The sequence below is a fragment of the Scophthalmus maximus genome, chromosome 10 (assembly GCF_022379125.1).
Source record: "Scophthalmus maximus strain ysfricsl-2021 chromosome 10, ASM2237912v1, whole genome shotgun sequence".
Taxonomy (NCBI): Eukaryota; Metazoa; Chordata; class Actinopteri; order Pleuronectiformes; family Scophthalmidae; genus Scophthalmus; species Scophthalmus maximus.
Window position 1 is genome coordinate 13,177,247 of NC_061524.1, and position 24,793 is coordinate 13,202,039.

At 39.1% G+C, this 24,793-nt stretch overlaps 1 protein-coding gene across 1 annotated transcript in view; it reads left to right on the top strand.

Annotated features, from left to right (window-relative positions):
• The window catches only part of lmbrd1 (LMBR1 domain containing 1), a 47,997-nt gene that overhangs the window by 17,202 nt on the left and 6,002 nt on the right, over positions 1 to 24,793 (top strand). The window contains exons 7-14 of the mRNA XM_035606393.2: positions 4,673 to 4,746; positions 11,966 to 12,091; positions 12,705 to 12,857; positions 16,241 to 16,305; positions 16,437 to 16,539; positions 17,548 to 17,652; positions 17,733 to 17,882; positions 18,887 to 18,962. Coding sequence (XP_035462286.2) covers positions 4,673 to 4,746; positions 11,966 to 12,091; positions 12,705 to 12,857; positions 16,241 to 16,305; positions 16,437 to 16,539; positions 17,548 to 17,652; positions 17,733 to 17,882; positions 18,887 to 18,962 — 852 coding nt within the window. The remainder of the gene's footprint in view (positions 1 to 4,672; positions 4,747 to 11,965; positions 12,092 to 12,704; positions 12,858 to 16,240; positions 16,306 to 16,436; positions 16,540 to 17,547; positions 17,653 to 17,732; positions 17,883 to 18,886; positions 18,963 to 24,793) is intronic.

Sequence of the window (24,793 nt, forward strand, 5' to 3'; positions counted from 1 at the left end):
TCCACTGTAATTTTCCTAATGACCACCACATTTTAATAACACGAGCTGTGTCTGTTCACTCCTCAGTGTAGATTCACTTTTGTATTCACGTTTCAAGCAAGTCCTTGCTAAATAACTCAACTGTATGTGCCAATATTTCAGAATCCGTAACGCTGTAGCCTAAATGTCAATATTGCATGCAATTAGAAATCACATTATCGAAGTAAAATAATGTAGTTTTCATGGTTGGCTTCACTTTGTTGATTGGAGCATTGTCCTTATTATGCCTTTGCTAAGAAAGATCGCCAATTATAGACTGTTAGCAGTTCTCTGGCCTTCTGTCATCTGGGGATCAAAGAGGAAGTTGAACCATCTGCCTCTCTTCACAATAGTGGACCCCCTCATGCTCCCCCAAGCCCCCCTCTCTTGGCACAGGAGGAAATTGCTCAGCTGCTGAGGAAGAAATGTTGGGATCATCCCTTTTCTAATCCCCATCTCTTCTCTCTCCAGATGGGAGGTTAATTGCATAAAGGAAAGGGACTTTTGCCACATAACCCTGCTAACTGCTTTGCAGTGACTCTTCATTAAGGCCACTACATCTGTAATGGGTCCATCATTACATTTGTTGCAACTAGTGCAGTGCTGGTTCAAAATGTGGCTGTCGGTAGGAGCTGATTGCCTGGCCTGCGTTAATCCACCTTGAAGTTTTCTTGAGAGAATCATCCAAACTCGCATCACACAAATTACCCATTATAGATACCTACCGAATGTGAAGAGGTACCAAGCCCCCGCCCCCCAGGGCTGGCTGGGGGGAAAAAAAGGTCCTTGTGTAAATTTTTAGACTCAGCTTTAGAAATCTCTGTGCATGCTTTATAAGCCTGGCTGGTGGATTCATAATCCGTGCCCTCTGATTTGTAAACTGTGCCCTCAGATCCATCAGCTCAAACGACTTGGTCTGCGAATGAAAAGCACAGTAAATGCAACGTTACAAAAATGAAAGGGGTGAAAAACATCCAATGCACGACAAAGTATAGCATAACATCTACCCTGACATCGTGTACCCGAATGAGAAAAGTAGAAGGAATGGAGTTTTGGATGCCTTCATTTATGGTTCGATGTTGCAGTGATGCCTGAGTGTACTCAAGATCATTTGCTTTTAATGTTGGAATTCAAGACCATTGGGGCTGAGTGGGTGTGAGTCCAACTTTAACCAGGAAAAGATTTCTACCACTAAACTTTTCCTGCCAATCTTCCTTACTATAGATATTATGCAAAAGTGCTCTATCTGTATTGACATGGCGTCCCTCGACTGAGGGATTATATGCCAAAATATTTCCTTAAACAAAAACTATTATCTAAACCCCTTTTTCAAAAATATATAACTTTTTCAGGTTTACCCACACACAAAAAACAAACTAACAACCATGATGGTCTCTGATAACCTTCCCGACCTTGCAATAAGCGTCTACATGTTGTCGTATGGCAGCAAGAGGTTGTACAGTTAATGATTTCTCCATCCCCCGGCCATTTAGTTGCTTCCTACTTGCTTTTGATGATCCTGTCATTACACAGATGTAGGGTGCTAGGTCTAAAGGAGCTCCTTAATAAACTCTCTCTGTACAAGTCTCATGCATGCACACAAGCCTGGAGGTCTATATGCAGGGTGAGATAAGAGCTACCTCATTCCATTGCTGCTGGAATCAAAGCTGTACAGATGTGGAAGCGCCGCCGATAATAGACAATATTCCCTCTGTTTAATCCGCGGAAAATGTGCTCAAGAAACCATGAAGAGTGGTAGCAAACATCTATCCTTTGCTTTGTGTTGAGGTTCATGAACAGAGTGTTCTCCATGCAGAACATGAGCTATTGTCTATTTTACCAAGCTCGCCACTAAACAAAGGCAGCGTAATCGCAATGAAACACTCAGGAATAAAAAACATGTATTCAGATGTTAATTTTCAGCCCAGCTGTCAGACTACAGACTAAGTTTTCTTTTTGCATACAATACAATAGGGAGCAGGTATATACTATATCTCCATTTTTCTACCCCTTTGTCCTCCCTCTAAAAGAAAGTGGTAAATGCTACAAACAGCACAAATCATACATGCCCTGAATACTGATGGGATATTGCCAATCAAAGGCCACTGTCAAGGAGAAAGGCATGCTGAGAGCCACCTAAGGCCGTGCTGACATGTGGGCTGGGCACTATGAAGTTGCTGCTGAGAGGATGTGGGATATCCATAAAGGGACAACTGTGTTGCGTTTTTACGCGGGACCCCATGACAGGTGGGAGCTTGACAGGGGAGCGAGGCAATCGGTCTATTTATCAATCCCCATCTTCTAACCCCAGCTCCGACAGCTGGTGTGACACCTACTGTTTGCCCTGGCATGATGGGTGGTCCCCTCTCTGCCTCAATCAGAGGTGACACGCATCAACTCAACCTACATACACTGAAATATCCAGCTCTTTAAACACTGTTTGTGATCAGTATAACAGTGAATACAAGAAAATTAAAATGTAAATATTAAATCCAAGAGTACCAGAATAGCAACATGATGCATTGTCCTTGTCCTTGTGAATGACATTCTTCACAATTACCTTCAAGAGAATAAAATTCCTGTCCTGTCCCTTTGTTGGTTTAGTCGGTTAAGATGCAAAACATTCAACTTCATAAATTCTTTCGGCAGGACTGTAATTTAGTTTGATGTTACTCATCTCGCTCACAATGATTTCAAATGCTTCCCATGGCATTGAAACGGTCATTTCACCCAAATAACAAAAATAAATTGGCCCTCATCTTTAGCCATTTGGTATCATTACTGTCTTTGCAGAAGTTTTGTGATATCTGACTCCATTTTAAAAACATGTATTCCAGCAATCAAGCATTGCACATATACGTTTGGGGGACTCACAAAGGATTATTCAAAATGAGAGCTGCGAATATCAGCAGGCTCTGACTTTGAGTCTGTAGTATGGTTCCAGGTCAAAAAATGCTGGATCCTTCAATTTCCATACCGCTCCAAAAGAATGTTTGCAAACTGTTTTTACCTACTAAATTCCCTCGTCTTTTAAAATAGATTGCTGGTTTGTCATAAACTGTATAACTGTAATAAAATCACTATGACATCATTTAGATAATTTCCTTGGACTTGATAAAGCTTCTCCGGATTAACAGAAGACATTGTACTGACCTTATCTGCATCAGAGTGCTCCCAGTTACAACTTACTCATGATATTTCTTTATGAAACCAATGCCCCAGTTTTTCAGTATAATTTAAAGACTCAGCTAGTTTATTGTATAGTTTGTAGCATAAATGTGTTTGCACATCAAACATTATTTGATCACACCCATTATTTCCCATCCAAAATGTTAGCTGGCTCAGTAAAGGCAGCTGACATTGGCTCGCTAATTTGTATTTTGCATCCTGTTCCTGCCTCTGCATTAGCTTCAGTTTGCTAAGAGTAGTCTGGGCTCAGTAAATTACAGTCAATTTTTGTCTCAATGGACACACAGCACTCCTGTTGCTTTTAAAATATTTTTCCGTTTCCCACGAAAACGGCTTATATTGTCGCAGCTGACAGCGGGGGTGCGTATATCTCAATTGCTTTGTGACATATAACTGATAAACATATACAGATCCATAATCTCTTTTCTCTTTGTGTTAAGCAAATAAGATTTAAAAATAAAAAAAAATCTGCCATAGCTGGCTCTGCCACAGCAGCATGTTGGCTGCTATCCTCCTCCTCTCTTACATCTCTGTCTTCATTAGCTACAGCTCTTCCTTCCAGACCCTCTTGGTGATTCAGCTGCCACAGCAGCACTGGTACTGGTAGAAGCCTGTAAATATTCGAACCAAAATCGTTGGATAACTAATCACACAGGTCTGAATGTCCAGCTTTCCCATGCGTGATTTCTTATTTCTCGAAGTCCTGTGCTTTGCTAATACCTCCAGTTCAGACTTCCTTTGCACCTTCATAGGATGAACCGATTTGAGAATATTAAAAAATATTCATCTGGATAGCGGGAGCAAATATTCTGTGGCAGAGTAAAATAATTGATGTTAACGATTGAGTTAGTTGTCGATATTGACTAACAGCTATTCCTTCTTTTCTGCAGGGAAATGCCAACAACCATCCTTCCTACCACACATGATAATGTTTTGTTTGATTCACTGTGCTCATGTAAAAAAGGGTCTATTCACGAACCGGTCAGCTGTTAATGTAATTGTGCAAGAGCGAGAGAGAGAGGGAAAAGAGATCTGAACAAATCATTGTGCTGCATGTGACTCTACAATGAAATAAGATTTTACCAATTTGAAGTAAAAGAAGTTTAGGTAAAAAGTAAAAAAAAAAAAAAAGTATTACGTGGTGGTCAATGTTGATATTGCGCCGGGCCTCTACAGATAAATTGATGTACGTTTTTATAAAATGTTCTCATTGGATTGGTTACAGGGTTATGGTAATGGCATTTAGAAGAGTCTCTAGAATATTCAAAGAAATGTAGATGCAACTTTACTCCATAGAGTCAATGAGGGCAAGCAACATTTTAGCTGAAAGCTGACTGAAATGCCATCCAAGTGCTCTCAAGAAGTCAGCTCTTAATAGTTTGTTCCCGTGTCAAAGAGTCCATTGGTGTTTTTTTCTGATGTCAAGGTTAAATCTCTAATGGCTCTCCTTTCTTTCCATGTCCAGATGGTCTACCTGCTCTCTCTTTCTCCATCAGCACCTTGACCTTGATCGGCATGTTGGCAGTGATCACTTACACGGTGAGTTGGGACCTGAGACAAGTGGATGATGTTGTTCCATGTGTTCTGCACACTAATTAAGGCAATCATCCCGTGAGATGATTTCCAGATCTTTGCCAGCGCTGTAGCCTAATATGACCATGTGCTCATTGATGCATTTGCCATAAAACATGTTTTCACGTTGGAAAAAATGACTCAGAACCTCCTTCTTTTTGTCAAAATAGGATTTTTTACTGGATATGTCACGGTTGATGATTAATGTTCTTGTTTAAAAGCTGCGGTGCAGTTTTTGAAAGTACAAATGATTTCCTTTTTTTGGGGTTGAGATGTACCTAGTGATGGAGTAGCCTTTCAGTATTAGTAATGCCTTGTGATTTTAGATCCCATGGCATTCAATTGCTCAAATTGCTTAGACTGCTGTCTTTCACCTAAGCACCCAAGACATTTTTATGATATATTTGCACCTCTCTCCGGCTTATCAACCACTTATCTACTGTCTATTTATATACATATAGATGTACCACAGTGTCCATTAATATATGCCTATATTTTGATTCCCTCAGCATTCTGCAGTTTTTCTTTTTTTCTTTTCCTAGATCAGGAAAATTGACTGTGCTGTAACGCTTGTTAATGCTGTCCATTTTTCATAGTTGTTATCATGGTAACTAGACTGTGAATATTCCCTGGAGGTGGCACGGGTGTCAGGGTGGGAGTAACAGAGTAATGCCTACTGGGAAAAAGAAAAAAAAAAATCGGGTTTCAACCCAGGGAGTGAGAGTAAAAGTGACAGCCAACCCATATCTATCCAGTTTCTGTTGTGCTCACAGAATCCTGTTTGACAAATTACAATACAATTGAATGTGGACCTCTAATGAATAATACACAACCTAGTCAAGTAAATTGTAGGGCTAATCTCCCTTCAGGACATATAATCCAGATGGGATTTCATCCTCTGTTCTCTCACTTTGCTTCTCACAGTCCCCTAAAAAGTGGATAATTACCAAGTACATTTTGAGGATGGAAGTGTCCTCACATTTGCACTGACCCCATGTTGCTATGTGAAAGCCCTGTGGAGATCACAACGCCCACAGTGTGTCTCTTTCACTGTTCTTGTTTTGATGAAGTCAGGAAATCAGGTCTTTGGGTGACAACAGCAGCTGCGCCCCCCCCTTTTATTCTAACAGACTCAAATAGAGAAACTCTTCTTGGTGTCAACCTACACATACTGTATTAGCAAAACGCTGTGTGATTGATCATTCTTTACTACTTGTCACTACTAAGCCTGATTAACTTAATGGAGTCTGAGTGACGGATACCATAAGCAGTGGAAATGTTGTCCATGACTTCTGTGCTAATTCATTCAATCAATTACTCTTTGTGCAGAACTCGCCATCTACCGTTAATGCAAACAAAACTTGATGTAAACACTATAAAAAACTGCAGCTTGGTGCACTTGAATTTGTATAAAGTGAAGAAAGTTTTTCCTTTTGTTGGTTTTTTGACATTTTCTCTGGTGCAGTCACATATATATTATGCATAAGCCTCCTCTATAAACAAAAGTGTCCGGGTGTCTGTAGAACGTTTTGCTAAGCTAAACCAACGCTTTTAACAGTTTAAAAGATTTATCAAGCTGGTGATGTTATTGATAAAGGTGTTCTAGTACAGTTACTTTCCTATAACTAAGACATATCAAATAGAGCACAACCTTGTATAGTAGTATACTTTAAGTTCAAATGTAATACCATATATTACATCACTAAATATACTAAAAACTAAAAATTACTAAGACACTGGTAACTTAGTCAACGAATGAAATCCCTGTCTTTTCTCTGTTAACTGAGAAGTACGTATAAGACGCAAGCGATTTTAAAAAAAATTATTTGTTTTTAATCAGCTGATTTATTCACCAAAGATATTTCAGTTGCTGTGTGGTATTTTATTTTTTTAATTTGTAACTCTTAGCAGTAGTAGTAGCATTAGGAGTTTTCACCTTTTAGAAAATTTAAGCAAGCTAATTTCAAATTGCTAACTAACTTGAGCTGAAAGTCACTTTATACATATGCAAATCCACAATTATGGTAAATATCCTCCCCATTGCCTAGTATGTTTGCACATGCATATTCCCTTTACGTTATCTCCCACTGTGTTTGATTGCACCCAGCAGAGATGACACGAGACCGATCAGGCTGATCTCAGAGCTCGTGCATCATGTGAAGTACTACTTGGTTTCATTTAAAAGCTTGGCTGGTGTATTGACTTATGACTCTCATGGCTCTGTCTCCTGTGGACCTACCTTTCTCTTGCTCTTAAATTGCCAGCCATGAGATGCTGACGCGGAGCTAAAGTTGTGAAGATTAATATCTGTTGATTTAATCACAGGCCCTGAGATTGACCTGAGAAGATGGGGTCTTTGAGTGGATCAGGAAGCACTAATACTTACTTGAGGTTTCTCCACTTTTTGTTGCACTTCTACATTTTACATTTAACTTTTATTGTTAAAATTTATATTTTCGAAAATACCACAGAAATACTTTTTAACCAATGTTGGAAGTTTCGAACTGTTACTGGATTTTGAATGGTGCATGTTATAAGATTTGCTCTACTAAAATTGTTTAGTCTGTAAGCTCTATGATACTTTTCGAAATTCAAAATGCTATCAACTAAAAAGATGGAACTGACATCAGTGCAGAAAGTCTTCTTTCTATTAACATGTGTATATTTAAGCAATCTAATATTCCCAGATGGTGACACCAAATATAGGCTTCTCAAAAATACCAAAACCGTGTCTGCATCTGTATTCTGCACATGGGGTCAAATTTAACTTCATGACAGATTCATGAATACAGGTGCATACGTGTGCAAAGAGGGGACCTCCTTTTTTCCTTCTTTTCATTTTCTTTGACCAAACATTAGCATGGGAAATACATGATTATTTTTCCACTTATCATCTTTGCCCTTTACCTTTGCAGAAAACTTAATATGATTACTGCATTTAAAGAAGAGTAAAACTGTGTACAATATATCTAGAAACCTTAAAGAATATTCTAAAGGCTGGAGGCAGCCTTAAGAAGTTATTATCCAGTTGTTCAACCATGGCAGGCCTTTTAAAGCTGGCCTGCCTGTTGAATTTCTTTTTGTAGATAATTGTATAAAATTGCTGTCCATTCAAAGGACCTTTTAAATGTTTCATTCACACACAGCCTCCAGCTAAAAAAATTTTTTTTCGTGTGAAGTAATATTGTGTCAGGATCAACGTAGGGCATTTAAGAATGGAAAGTGCATTTCATTGGCCACTACGACGTCATTAGCAGGAAGGTTTCCAAGCATTTTGCTCGTCCCCATATAAGATGAATTCTACCAACTTTTTTATTCAAGAGCATTCCTTATTTTTTCTTACTTAATTGACTATTCTGTAAGCTATTGTCTTTACAACTTTACAGTCGCTAACAAGAGTCTTCAAGATAGAGCACCCCTAGGGAAATCTAAACAAAGATGAAGCTGCGGGAAGGAATAGAACATCAGGCTAGATGCCCAGTCACGCAATTTAATTTTTTTTCATAGAAGCTAATGATGTGCAATAAAATACCAATAATATAGCAGTAATTGCAGGCCTGCATTATGAAAATATTTATCGCAATCACTGATCAGATCTGCCCTAAATCTTACTCCACATTACACTAACTAATAAGTGATTGTTTAATGTACAAATCCATATATATTTGATTTTCGGTGTCACATGAGAACTGGTGGTATTTAATAACCCTCAGCAGGTTTTCTTTTATCTAAAAACAGGATTTCATTAGCATAAATGGGCATTTAATTTGATGCAGGGAATCAGTCTCAATACCTGTCACCACAGGGGCACACCCAACATTTCCGTGCTGAGACTGAGCTGGGAACCGCTGCAGCTGAAAGCCCTCTTAAGTCGCATAGAGATGCACATGAGAAAAAAAAAAATTTGATGAATATGTCCCTCAGTTTAAATTTGAAAAGATGGCCACTAAACTATTGCAAACCAGCACCGCAGGGAGTCAGAAGAAGAGTTTTTTCAAACTTAACGCAGACAGAATTCGTTCCAGCTATTCTTGAACATTATCAAGGTCAAAAAGTCTGCCGTGAAACGTGTGTATTGGTCTACAGACAGACACCTAGAAGAAAACACGCTAACATTCCAGGCAAAAGCTTTGTTTGAAATTTTCAGTCTAGGTCAAGCAAAAAAGTGCATGTTTGCTCCGTTTCAGTATGAATAACATGTTAGAAACCATCATAGTCTCAGGAAGAAAGACAGATAAATGGAGAAGCAGACAACAGTTGATTCAGTGATTAGGTGGTAGGCCTTGAAAAGATTTATAAAAGGTAGGAGTCCGGCAGTCACATCAAACAACCTCATTATTTTGGTGGTCATTCGTTGCACTGTATGCAATGCGGATTCCTGCAATGTGTGAGGAAAGTTAACAATTGATGTAAAATATAAAAAAAATTCAAAATGGAGCAACTGATCAGTGTTGGGAGACTGTGTTAATATTATTTTCTTGCACAAAAACACTATATCCAATGTGTTCTCAAATAATCCGCAAAACCCGAGTTTGTACGGGGGCCTAGAACCAGTGGACTAAGCCCTGCACTGCATCTTGGTGAGGGTACCATTTTATGACTTACACCCGACATCCGTGTAAGCCATTTTATGACTTACACGGATGTCGGGTCCACCTAATGTAGCTATATTTAGAAACAAAAAATAAACATTGGTTCTTTGTTGCAGGTGACTATTCATATATGAACACATAATCATAGCCAATATATTTAATTTCTGTGAATAAGTTCTTCTAAATATTACACACTGTAGCTTTAAACTGTCAAGCAGTCATGCAGCTGATCCATTTACATAGCTATTCAAAACCTTGTAAAACTGCTCGTTTTTGTAGTTTTTATTCAGTTTAGCACTCTTTGTCTTAAACATGGTGTCAGCGTGTTGGAGTGAAGTTCCAATCTCTGTGAGACAAGAACCAAATGAATTCATAATGGCCTGGAAATTGCTCAGGGAACAGTGTGTCTAATTTCCAAAAGATTCAATGACCTCAACCGCAGAGGAGAGGGATGGTTTCCAATGCCATCGCCATTTTGAGATTGCTGAGATCCCATTGTGCACTTGTCACCACTGATTAAATAAACTGAAAAATAATCAAGAAGAAGTATGGCTTAGGCTCATTAATATCACATTCATCATGTTTTTCCGCCTAGTTATTCCTCCGCCTCTTGAAATATGACTTGACCATGTAACCAGACAGAGCTGAGTGGGGGCATATGTTGCTTGTGAAACCTCTTCTCAAATGTGCAAATGCACCATTATACAGAACATGTGCTGGAGGGTGCAGTGCTTAGGCAATTTCTTTTACATTTTAGTTCTGAATGTGAAATACATATTTAGGAAATTGCTTGGGAAGTACCCTAGCAGACTGGTTTGAATTTTCAAACAATAAATTTAAGCATTTTGTCCCACTGCATGAAAAAATTTGCCTTAAAATTGGCAGGGCCAGAGGTTGGCAAGCATCTCGTCAATTGTCGTTTGGTCAGTATGATTGTCTATCATCAAACCTCTGCTAAAAACTTAGAAATTATAGAAGTTCACAAAATGAAGAAGACCCATAGTCTTATACAGAATTTGGAGTGATTTCTTGACCCTTTTGACCTCTAATCACCCTTTAATTTCAAGTACAGACAGACAAAGACACGCTATCAAGTCTATTCTACATCAGGTTTGTGGAGCTTGTCTTGTATAATACCCCCAAATATAATTGTAATCAAATTCCATTAGGGAAACCAGCATATGTGGCACTGCTGACAAATTTTTCGGCTCAGTGGGAATGGGTCTTTGGTAAGTTTGTCATGTTTAAATGCAGCTTAGCTTGGTTATTTCAAATTAGTAGAATTATCTAAACTCACACTCACTCGGCTCCAAGCTATTTCTGGTTATTTCCGACCCCAGTGGCTTTTTAAAATAACTTTAATGAGCATGCATTATGATGTGTGAGCCAAAAATGTACATTCAAACTGAGGATCGCCTGTGTGTTTCTCTCTCTCTATATATATATATACAGTATATATATATAATATTTCTCCCATGTAGTTGCACATTTGAGGGGTAGATGTGTTTCTCTTGGGATCTGGGGCAGGTTTTCCTTTTATGATGGTGTTTGATATTCGGAACATGCTCCGGCCTTAAGAGCTCCATGATTCATTGCAGGAGGCGACATTCGCCCGTAGCAGAGATCCACAGCAGAGACTAATAATAGTCTAGCCTGACTTAGTATCCCTTGCGACATTCTTAATACTATGTAACACTCAGAAACTGGTAAAAGTAGTTTTAGAAAGATATAGGCTCTGACGTTTCCCCACTTGAAAAATTGAAGAAAGAGGGCAGCATCCTTTGACTCGGCTTAAAGCATCTTTGCACAGAGGGCCCCTTTGTTTTCTTATGAACCCATAAAATGGCACTCCTCCAAGATGGTGAAAAAGAGACGGCACAGAGGGAGCAAGAGAGCATCATCCTGTTGCCGTTATTTTCATTTGTATTGATCGGTCTGTTTCCTCTTATTAGCGATGTCCCTTGTCTTTAATTAACCTTCAAACATTCCCTCTGAAGATTGAAACCCACTGATAGTTGAAAGTGCCTTTTTATGTTTTTTTACACATATTCTCTCCGTCTCTCTCTCTGCTGTCACTGTATATCAGTCTATTATTGTATGAACAGAAAAGAAAAGTTGATGCGTATTCATTTAAATTCAAGTCTGCCACACTGATGGCACCTTGATGCCCCCTCGTCTAACCCAGATTTTTCTTGCCTAAAACTCTTCTTGAAAAGAATGAACCAAATCCTGGATAGAGGGTAGTGTTGTCACATGGGGGCACTGTTAAGCTGTAAATTGCATCAGAATGATATAGGGCAGTGATAGCCACACAAAATGGTTGCAGCAAACTCACCAATAAACCTCAGCACAATTATAGATTCAACCTTTTTTTTTCCTCTATCAGAAATGACACATCCTTGGAGGCCAGGAACTATATGATTTGCTGTATGTGTGTTTGCTTACCCTCATTTGACTGTTGCGGTGTTCTTCAATGTGATGGTTTTGTCACCAGACGGGTGGGTGTGTGTGGGTGGATGCACGTGTCGTATATGTGCCGTCCCTCTCTGACAATAATGTGTGATCATGATGGTACTTTTTCCACTGTCTTTCAGGCTTATGGCATGTCCGTGCTGCCTTTGAATCTGATAAAAGGCACACGGAGTGTGGCATACGAACGCCTGGAGAACACAGAGGACATTGATGATGTGGAGCATCAGATAGAAAAGCTGAAATCCAAGGTTGGTGTCATCAGATCACACTCAATGTGCTGGCACAATATGACGTAAACACAGTGCAAATGAATAAGTGGTGGAATAACGTCACGGAACAAAGCCTTGAAGTGACAAGGCTATAGATAATTAGATTAACAACAATTATATCTATTAAAAAAAGTGTTGCAGTTTCTTATTATATGCTTCAGTACACTCAGCAGTGAGTGTATAATCACACATTCATTGAAAGGTACACATGCATAGCCTCCAGCTGATCAGTCCCTCCTCCTTCTTATCTCTCTGCCTAGCCGCTCTGTCATTGCATACAATTATGAATGGTTTGCGTTGTCTTTATCAACTAACCTCTCATATGCAGGCAGCACAAAAAGGGAAAACACAAGTGAAGACAACTATTAGTTGCTATAGGTTGCCAGTGGCAACGTGACGTTGAACATGAAAGACCATTGCTCTAACAACTGAATGGCAAATGTCCAAATCTATACGTAATACCATACATAAGTTTATTGTAAGAGCAACTTTTATAGCATAGCATTTAATAATTAATGTTGTGTTAATTATTTGCTCCTTTTTAGCATATGCATATGATTTATTTGGTTGGTTTTTTTGGTCTTCTCGCCAGTGCATAGATGGGCGTCCCCTTTCCTCAAGGGACAGACACAACCTGCAGGAGCTGGAGGGCAAACTGCAGGTTCTCCAGCGCAGGGGGAGACACCTGGAAGTCGCAGAGAGGAACTGCTGCACTAAAGTGGGCAGTGCTCTCAGACCTTTCAAGGTGAGTCTGCATTATGGAATTGGCTTCCATTCAAGAAAAACATCATATGTTCGATATGGACTGAACTGCACATAAAAGCAATGTTTTTTTTACGTCCGTGTACTGGACGTCATCTTTATTTTGTGTTCTGGCCTTGTTTTAATTGATGCTATTGTTTTCATTCATTTTTGAGCAGATGTAGAGATTAGGGCTGCACCATAGACCACATTAAATGTTCTGTTAGCTCTCTTAATACTTAAGTGAGAAAATTCTTATTTGCCCAAGTATCATGCCTTTGTTAGTCATCTTCCTCCCAAACAGCTTCTTTATGCTCATGTTCTTATCTGAACTGCTCTACATTTACTTTTAGTTCTACTTCACACAGCTGCATATTTACAGGATTCCCATGGGTTGTCTCTTCACCTAATTTATTCTTAAGTCTCCAGGGGAGTCTCGCACATCTCAGGCAGGATCTCATGGTTCTCCAGGGATGAACCAAAGCAACCAAAAACTTCCCTTTGATTTTGCATTTTTCAGGTTGGGCAACCAATATCTGGACCTCATATATGGAATTTGAATGCCCAAGGGGTTTAGGGAAGGAGGGGATTGTAACATCACTTGTTTAAGACATTACAACCATTGGACACGTGTGTGTGTTCCTTTATACCAACACTTGCACTGTCCCAGTCCAGACAAGCAAATTGAGATGATGCACCTCTGCACAGTTTAGGAGAGATTTTCAAAATGCATCACACTTTTTTCACCCTTGATCTATAGTGGTTATCTTGACTTTATCTTATAGAACCAGCAGCGACGAAAAATACCCAGACAAAAATATATATACCTTGGCCAGTAGTGTGTGTAGCTTCAACAATCAGAAAATGATCACATCCAAAATCTCTCAAGGCTGCCTCTGACTACCAGACCTAACGGCTCACTGTATCCTTATCCCAAATCATTCAGTTAACAGAATGGAACAGCTGTGATCGTTAGAATCTGTAATGTAATGATCATTATGGCTGTCAATGTGGCTGACATTATTCTGACCTAAAACAATCAAAAACATTTTATTTTAACTGATTGTATTACATTACAGACTGCGTAAACCTTTAGCATTGAAAAAACCCAGACTGTCTCCGAAATCTAAATTTTACGTACAGAGGTTCTTGATCAGCCCTTTGGCGATATTATTTTTCTCCTCATACATTTCCGGTTCTAACCGTTGAATGGATATGTGAAGGGAGATGGGACTGGCCAAATGTGTCTGTAATGATTCACTACAATAATCTGCACACCCCCGCTATTCATATTTTACTTGACCTAATCGTCATGCAAATCTGGGTTCATTGTGCTTTGTGCATTGGATGTAGCATTGTGCTTACGTGAACAAAATAGCATGCAGGAATGTCGCCTCATCTGCCCTGTGGAAAAGATGATTATTGGCAGTTGAGATAAGCTCATAACCACATTTTTTTTGTTTCCATCATCATTTACCTGAATGAAATGTCATTTAAAAGCTTAATGCTTGACTCTTCTCAAAAGTAGTGGCAATACTATTCAAAATGGCTAAAATTTCAACTCTAAAATCAGCCTCTATTAAAAGAGTCCAATCGCCTCAACTGTCAATTAGTAGTTTGTTACTTCTAAATACAGCCTTATAGGCACCACTTGTATTTTACTGAAAACCATGAGATAACATATTTGCAAAAGGGAAATTATACCTGCATGAATCATACTCTCAAGTGCATTTTTGCTTCTTTCAATAACTGCAGAATGATTTAATGTTCCAAGGGTGCAGGGCCGAGAGCAAGTCCAACATGACAAGCCCAGTACTCCACACCCTCCTATTCATATACGTTCCTTTCCTAATAACATGCCAATGGCAATTCACAGTTAAATAGGTCCCACTGTTTTTAATCCTATTTTCTACATTGACAGGACAAGTCACAGCATCTTGTAGTTCACATTTTACCACTGCTATTCGTTTTCCAGTATTTTACTGCACTGCAGGGATGCACAAACAGCTTAAACCAATGTCAGTAACTGTGTGTCTTTAACCGACGAGGATACTGCTAATGACAGTCCCCAGACTCAAATTTGAACAGTAATGATTTGGGAGATTTATTTACTGTATGCTCAGGCACTGGTGTGGTGTTATAAGCCAAATGTGTGTGACTTCTCCTGTGCAGTCACATCACTGTGTCTCGAACATATTCGATCCGGTTTTTATATCTACTCTGCTGGTTGGTGAAAACGACCCACTGGACACGTGCTACTAAAAGTGCTTGGACCTCACAAAATACTTCATCATCATAAAGGAAATGAAAAAAAAAACAGCTTGTCGAACTGAGCCCTTTAGATAAATAACACATTCTCTTAGTTTTAAAAAATACAATGCCAAGGTTTCAAAAGATACGGGAATAAATCCCACCTTTTCACGATTTATATTAGTATTAGTATATATTGGTATTTCACTTTTTGATCACCAAAGTGCATTCTTGTAACAAACATAAAACAAGTTGGATTTCGAGATAAAGGTAGTTCTGTAATCTGTATCGGTAATCTGTAAATTCAAATTCAAATCTGTCTAGTCGCCTAATTTGTTGTTCATATGGAGGCTATATAAATAAAAATGAGACGTTTGTTGACATCAGGTTCCAGATTGTTACAAACTGATGCTTTGCTACAATCATTTAGAAATAACCTTAAAGGATGTTTGGTCAAATCTAATTAGTGATATTTGCAAATTACTTTGTTTTCTCATAATGCTTTACATCCAAACATCGGTAAGGGTCATATGAAGGAATTTGAAAATAAATATACTTATGTACATGTTTCCTATTCAGTTTTATCTGATCACTTTTATCCCGAGAGGCAAAGGCAAGTGATGTGATTAGCTTGTTATTAAATGGTCAGGGTCCAAATATCATGTTTTTTTTGTAGTTGATGTTAATATTTGTGCTGTGCATCACTGGAACGTGATATATTTCAATTGCACTTTGTTTTGCTAAATGTTTCACCAGATTTTCACTTGGCTTTGGTTGGTATGAGCTATTTTCGGTATAAAGGCCTTGATGAAGGAAAGCAGTCGAAGGGGTTCATTGCCGTTTTGGCTGACACCAACCTTTTCCCTCCCTGGTTGCAACCTCCCTTCTCTGTCTGGGCTGTAGCTTTGCTTCCCCTCTGTCACCTCAGGCAAAAGAGCCAAACTGCGACTGGCCAGGCCATATGGTCTGTCCTTGGAAAAAAAACATGTCAGAAAGGTTATATTGGATCACCATGCCTTTCAAAACATTTATTTTAATTTCACTGAGTTTTGTTCGTTTTGAGTGCATTTCCGTTTGTGGTTACATTTGACGGGGTTTTTTTTATCATAATGTATCAATTTTGTTTCTTTCTTGCAGATAATCTTGGGCGTTTTCTTTATTCTGGTTGCACTGCTGTTCACTGTTGCCCTATTCATTTCAAAGTAAGTCATGGTATATCTGGTAAAACCATAAGTCTTCGCACAATACATCTTACAAATCAGGCAGACAGACAAGGCAGTGTAATTCCTGGAATATATACACAATGAAGTTTTTTTTCCCCTATGTGCTTCAGTTTGGATAAAGCTCTCCACTCAGCTGGCATCCGCTCTGGCTTCATAATCTTTGGCACCAACCTCACCAACCCTCTGAATGAACTTCTCCTAGCCCTACAGCCCGTGAGTATCCTTTTCATGTCTCATGTCGAAAAGACAATCATCCTCAATTAAGATGTGCTTAAAGCCATATTTTCTTTTCCCCATTATCATTAACCTAAATGAAGCATCATTTAAGAGTGTTATTCTTGGCTATTCTTAAATCAGTGGTGCATGTGCTTCAGTATATTACAGGTGAACTGTGAACTAAAAAAGCAGCTACATACATTAAATGACTTTCACACTAAATGTCAATTAATAGGTTATTACCTTAAGATACAGCCTCATAGGCGCCACCTATATTTGACAAAATACCACTTATGATGATAAACACCCTAAGTTATAATATAATATAAGTAATAAAATTAGCAATTAACATGTTCATGGGCTTTATTTTTGTGCAACCCCATGGACTTGATACATGTAGATATATGCAGTGTTGTTAAATGACCACCAATTTTATTTTAATTATTTTGAAAGTGAATTTAGGAGATTGACAGAATATGAAATCATGACCATCACTTCTTTACTCCAGGTTCTTGCTTCAGGTCTGGACACAGGAACAGAACATCCTCTTTTAAACTTAGTATTCTACAGGAGGTTTTTCAGGAAAGAAATGACTGACAGCTCAGACCATTTAAGAATATCTTCATAGATAGTGGCATTGATTAAATGTCTAAGGGCCAGTGTTTAAAAGTATGACCTTGGTATTCAAGGCATTAAGTGCACCATACCATGGACGGAATACTATATAGAAATCAGGTTGGTCCTTATAGAACATAATCAATAAATATTCATATGTTACATGCGGTGTATTCCTTGAGAACCATCTACAAATAATCAAAGTGCACTGCGCAGCATCCAGCTCGGACGCACTCTTGGTTAATTGGCTCAGACTGAGTGGCGTTGATGAAACTTGCCCATTAAGAGCTCAAAGCTTCCTTTGAACGTTTAGCTCTGAAAGCAGCGCTGACTTTATATGTCATTTTCACACGTGAGACATGTAATTGGCCTCTGTCCCTACGTTCACAGGTTTTCCCACTGGATTACATCCTGATCACAGTTATCACCATGTACTTTGTACTCACATCAATGGCAGGCATTCGCAACATGGGCATTTGGTTCTTCTGGATAAGGGTAAGCGAATGCCGTACTTGCGTGTTACCATGAGTATGCAAATACTTTTTATTAACATCAACATTTTTCTTATTTTCTAGCTGTACAAAATAAGACCAAAGAGAACTCGTCCTCAGGCTCTTCTCTTCCTCTGTATGATTCTTCTCTTGATTGTGCTTCACACCAGCTACATGATCTACAGCCTTGCCCCACAATATGTCATGTATGGCAGCCAGAAATATCTTGTACAGGTGAGGAAAAGTGTTTGTGTACATTTTTGTGTATTGCTAGTTTTTGGGGGGGGGGTTTTTTGGGGGGGGGGGGGGTCTTTCTGGTGAGTGCTTGCTCAGACGAAAGGGCTCTAACAACGGCAGTGGTCAGTCAGAGTGTTCAAACCACTTTGGTCCAGCAGGGTGTAGGCAGCAGCACGGTCTCTACGGACTGGTAGTCGGGCTTTTACACTCTTGTTCCTCTCCGATTCTTTCCGTTGCTGTGTGGATCTGTTGTTTGACAGTCCACCCCCTGTGTCATCTGATGTTTCTCTGCTCTCTCTCCGTGTGTGGGTGTGTGCATGTGGTTTAGATGCACCGCTCTGTCTGTGCTTCGTCTCGAAAAATATTGTATACAACATAATTAAATTGAACAGCAATATGTTTTTGCTAAGACATCCTCTTTTTTACGTGAGAGAAAAAAGCCTTTTGTAAAACCAGTGGGGTAGGTGCATTATTCTCATAGGGTAATAACAGTATTCCTATCAGATGCAGCTTTTTCATTCACATTATCTGACTCCATTGTCTCTCAGTGCCATTTATGGCAGCCAGGCATATCCAGCGTGCCCTGGGTAGTAGTGAATATTAAATACCTTAAACCAAAACCGTTTGTGACTTTAGTAATCTTTACAGTTCTCTTTAGAGTGAATAAGTTCTTTAAATGACTGTGAGTTACATCCTACTTCCCTGCAGGTGTGTTGAAAATCCTTTGATATATTGCTCTGCTAGAATCTGAAAGGTGTTTATTCATTCTATTTATCCACGCCCAAACTCACAGAATCTCCTGGAGAAGATCCTGGAAATCGTAAAAAAACTGTAAAACTTGCAGTCATTTTACAATTTACGCGTAAAAAGCTGTTACTGTTGGGTATGGTTCCAGTATAATAGATTTTCACAGATTGTGTTCATGTTCTTTCTTCTCAAGCAAAAATCTGTTTGTGTCTTTGCTAAACGGAAACATGCCTCTTGTGTGTTCTTTTTATCAGAGTCCCACGACAGGTCCTGCATCTGGGAACGCTACTTCTGGCACTACAAGGATCTGTGATGCCGACGCGCCCGAGGGTAAGTCTGTCATCTCTGCTCGCTCAGTAAGGTTGCACTTGGTCTAGTAGTGACATGTTGGAAGAACCTACAACACATCATCAGAGATTGATTCCTCACGAGTTGAGTCTATACTCGCAGAAAGGAAGGACTGTGTACAACCCGGCCATTCCGTGTAGAACATAGTTCAGTAATCTTTATCACCATTCTTTATTCATTAGAGGGAATAATATCAAGGACAAACATTTGCTAATTCAGTACATGACTCCCTGCTGTCTCCATCCCAACCCTTATTACATTAAATCAGCCATGAAAACACAAATGTACATCATACTAGTGAGCATTATCATGCTAATTTATTCATTCCACCACGTTTTCCCCCAGTTCAGCCACTTATACATTAAATAAACTAATTCACTAATACATTATGTCTTTAACGTGTCGGAGAGTTTGGGCTCTTGTGCATGTTTGTATTGTTGGCCGAGGTTAGTCAATGCAGTGGATGATCATTTTTTTAATCAAATGATCCAAGGTGGTGGCATATGTTCTCCCAGAAGACGCAGCTAATGAGTGCTGAGGAGTTTAAATGTCAAGTATATTATATACAAATTGAGCAAAGTTAATGCGAAACCACTTGAATATGAGTGGTTGATTCATACAGTCAATTAAGTACATGTCATATTCCCAGCTGTGATACATTCCCTCGTAATACCTTTACGTTTAGTTAATCTTGTGTGGGATTGCAGCACGCTTATATGACATTTGGGTGATTTCAAATCAATTCTCTTTTATATTTTTTACTCATTACTTTGGTTAAATTTAAAGTAAACCTAGATAATTTAGTTGTTTCAAAAAGCATAAATAATAAAAGCTTGACTTATGATACAGAAGCTAAATTGATAACTTTAGTATCATAACATCTTTAGATTCCGTGTTCAGACCATGTTGTAGGTGCTTCCTTCCTACTTGGGCAGGCTTTCATTAGCTGATAGCTTATAGCTAATGTTGATATTGATCGTAGACTTCATCAGTGATGCTGCTTGTTGCTTGTTTGTTATTTTGCAGTTATAGTAAAGGAAGAGGTCGCACACTGCAGCATTTTTATAGGACATTTTGTCATTTTTCTCAATATGTCATCATCCATCCATCCATCCATCCATCCATCTTAATCAGTGGACTGGTTGTTTTGATTTTGCCTGAAGAGCGTCATTCAATGTTGATATATAGAAAAACTCAACTGAACTGAAAAATGAATCTTTGTTGTTAAGCACAGACACTGGACCCAGTCTCTCCAGTGAAATGTCAACTGTGGGGGGACGTCTCGAGAGTAATTTCCCGAACTAGAAGTGATTTACATATATTTGTTTGAGCTTTCTGCAGTGGATGTGGTCCGTGATTGGTGGCTATCAGGGTTATACAACATGGAGGTGCTAATGGACTAATGCCTTTGACATTTGAAAGGATTGCGCCTCCCTGGCGTCTAATTCTTGTGAATTGGTGGCATCTTGTGCAAAGGTCATTCTGCTGCTAAGCTGAATCACATTTAGCAAAAAGGTAAAATTAGGCAGAAAACATGAATAGTTGTCAATCAAATCAGCTCTTCTTCTCATCACACATAAAGTTAGTGATATTGTGTATTAACAATTTCTCAATAGAGATGAACTTCCAGAGCTGCTTCTGCTATGAAGGACGACAGCAAAACAAAATACTAATATTATGTGCCTTTCGTTATATTTTGAAAACCTTTGTCGCAATTCTGTGAACTGTATAATGAACATAGATTTTATATCAGAATAAAACTATCTAGTCACCTGTGCAATTACAGGTTCAATAAAATATTTGAATACGAATGACAAGATTTTCGGAACAAATATTTTGTTTGCCTGGGATCACATTTCATCAATTAATCCCGCTATGTTTTTACATGTGATAATTACAACAGCGCTGCCAATACACAGGGATTACATGAAGCGACAATCCCATATAATGCTCTTGTTTACATGACTATGCAGACAGAATTGTGGAAATGAATTATCTTGTCTCTGTTTGGTTTGTGTGTTTTTCTCAAGCAAATAATGTTTTTCTGTCCCTTGACAATCACAATGGACCCAAACAGATTCATCATGAGTCTGCACCACTTTGTAATTTTGCTTATTGTAGCCCGCGGCCTCTGATAAATTGTCGTATTTGAGGAAAAGTTGTAGGTAGCTCTTGAAGTCGAGCTGGATTAACTAAGTGAACTACATTGAAATGTGTTCCTGGCACCACAGGACCCTCAGTTTGTTGTTGGGTAGGAACAGAATTATGTTTTTTTGACTGAAGGTACTGTTCTACTGAAGGGTCATAGCACCAGTCACAAAAAAATTTAATAATTTGCTTGTAGGATATTTTTCTGTCATATAAAATATAGCATACTTATTTATGCTGTACCTTATTCACATTATCTTAGCCTGACCTTGAATCTATTTCATGGCCAATGAAAAATAAATCTCAGACCAAGTGGCAAACCACGTGACATCACCCAGCGGTTTATGAACTGCCTTTTTGAAGCCTTGAGTTTAGTTTTTTGAAATCAGAAGTAACCATATTTGGAGGAATGTGGATGGGCCTGACTCACGTTCTAGCTGTCAATCACGCTATACCCATGCCCCAATGCAAATACCGTGCTTTATCATCTATTTTACTCATACACATTGAACTGTATTGGAGAAGTCCTGAAACTTGTGATTGAGACCATAAACTCCTCCGGAAATATCTACTGACGTTATAAATCAAGTGAGAAGTAGAATCATTTTCTCAAAGACTTCTATAGAAACAGACTTCTTTTTTTTTGCAACCAGTGGAGTCGCCCCCCGCTGGTCATTCTAGAGAATACAGGCGAAGGGAAGCAGCATTAGCTTCACTTCCCGGATCCGGTGACTACGTCCATTTTTATGTACAGTCTATGACATAGACATAAAATTAGCATGTCCTTTTTTTGATATGCAAATAGTGATCGTATTTCGCTTAGCTCCAGTGTTTTTGTTAACATCAAAATTCTTCATGATCTGTTCCTGAGATGAAAAACCAAGAGATTCACAAACATGGCTATAAATTGACATTCGCTTACAGTCTCTTAATTTTGAAAATGAGAATGGCAATATACTGTGGTAGAAAAATGGTATCAACGCCAGAACAGGGTCTGGGAGGGCATCACTCTGTAATAACCTCGAGTGTGACACCGGATCAAAAGGCAGCCGAGGCAAAAGAGGGTTGGAGGCGAGCTGGTGACTGATTGGCCAGTTGGTCACAGTGGTGTAATGTGAGCAGGTGCTCGGCACCCAGCTCTCGTCTGCTCTGAGGTCATTACCCTGCCATTACTCAGTTACTCAGCATAATGGAAAAGGGATCTTCAAGAGTTAGTTGCCATGGCCCCAGACAACCTGAACCCTTCTTCAGGATGTGATCTAACGCAGGATAAAGAGAAGAAAAGAAGAGTCTGAGTTCTGAAAGTTCCACTGTTTGGACCTCTGCGCAGTCGAAATGCTGCGTTCCTCTATACTCTAGCAGCCGAAAAGGGCAAAAGTTTCATCTCAGTCCATTTCATTTTACACCCGTATACTCTCTCAAGCAGTTGGCACAAGCTTGAATCCCCGCAGCACTAAATCGCTCCAAGTTTGGTTTTAGTATATTAAATAACTTAATAACTCAGTAAGTAATTTTATTAATGAATTCAATTAAATCTTTTTTTACGGCTTCATGAAGTCTGTGAGAAACCTGAGGAATCGGCAGCATTACATAAGACTACTCCATCAAATCATTCTTTCCCCCCTGATGTTCATGCTGCTACTTCTGGTCGGGGGAGTTGCTTTGAACATTAACTCATACTTGCATCTAAGTTCATCTACGTCCATGATCAGCCTTTATGGCATCTGCCCCCTTGCGTGACATGATCTACATTTTCTTCATTTTAATTGACAGTTAACTACTTGTGTCGGATCTTAATGTAAATATGCCGTCAGACCTATTTACATGTCACCATCTCATTTATTCATTCATTTCATTTTATTTCTCTAAGACCTCATGAAGATTTATCTGTGCTCGTGATCACTCCCTCACCAAAGACATTAACTGAGTAAACCCCTCGGTGGTTTATTGCTGTAATGTTAACGCCTCCATCGTTACATTAGTAACCCCCATTATTGGTTTCATTAGTTCCCCTGATGGTGTAACCAATGATTTTAATGATATTATGTACACTGGTGTACGTTGCAGATCCGGGCCTTTAATGCTGCCTCGGTTATGAAGTCATAACCAATAAGTGGGCCACCTAACCATTTTTTATCTGCCGAGACGACAACAACAAAAAAGACAAATCTGATTGGTAGACCTCTGTTGTCATGGTTTTAGGACAGTAACCTTTTTTTTTCTGAAGCAAACTTGATCGAAAATTAGTAGGAGGAGAATAATGAATAAATAAAAACAGTTAAATATGTCAGAATCTAAAAAAAAACCTGTTCATTTTGTAAAGGCATATTAGAAAAAACTTATTATATCATCAGTTATGGAAGAGCGGTTCAAATGTATACAGTAAATGTGATTATAAATCATTAATTTCATGAATATCAATCAATCCCAAATGCTTATGATTAATTTGCATTAGTAAACTCTGATTTTCATTGATCATAATTATAAAATATTAAGGCATTAGACCCCCTCAAGCCATTTGAAAGTTGAACATGATAAGCTGAAGTCCATCTTCTTCCATGGAAGACCTAAGACATGTTAGTATATCTCGTTTTAATCCCAGTGATGACATTTCTGACACAGAGGAGTGTTTTCACACTGTGGCCGCTGTCTGTCTGTTTCCTAGCAACTTGCCGGTTACCGCAGCATTGTTTCAAAGAGCTTCCCGAGATGTCAGGCGCCCAAGCAATTTCCAACGAGAGACCACCTCCAACACAAATTATTAGTAATTTTCTTTGCGTCAAGGGAGGGATCATCAGCAATTTGCATCACAATGGAAAATGTCAGTTAAATGTGATCATTCCGAAATAAAAGTCCCCCATTTAATCCGCAGACACCATCTACCTATTGCAATTTGCTTAATGTTTGTGCAGTGCGCTATGTCGGACCCATACATTGTTACGCCTCACATATTTCAACCATCTGCTGCACTCTGCGTGGTACATTCGTCACGTTTGATATTTATTCTGTAGCCGTGATTGATCACAGTTAAGGCGCCAGTAAGTTGGATAAAACATACACTGATTACACTTTTACGCTATACCTCGTGCAGAACACCTCACATGCAGACGGCTCCGTGTCATCTACAATCTGCATCCTCTTCTTCTCTGTCGGTGTCCTCTTCAAATGCATGTGCGGCGAGGCTCATTGACCAGAGCTTCAACTGCCTCATCCGAGTGCTGTCGTCGCTGGTGTGTGACTGACTCAAGAATTCTATCTTCTATTGTGTCAAAAGACGTCCACCATTAAAAACAAGAAAAGAAAAGTGAATATTGTATGTACAGTTGGCTTTGACCCCACTTTCCCATAGTGGTGCCTGATCTGAACCCCACTTTTCTTAAATCCGTCAGGACCCTGAAATCCAACTCCATCTAATGGGAGGGCTGTTTACAAGTTGCGATGTCGTTGTGTCCGTACTTCTAATGGACTCAGAAGTGAAGCAGCGTGCCAACATCTCAGACGTGACGTGGGCGAGTCTTTCAGGCACAGCCACTCATAATAGAAAAACGAGACACTGGTGGTAAATAGTTTTTCTCCCCTTGCTTCCCGGTGGTGGTTTGAGTCTGGTCGAATGAGGTCACTGCTTCACATGAGGCCTTTTGTGCCTGCTTTCGAATGTTTTGAGC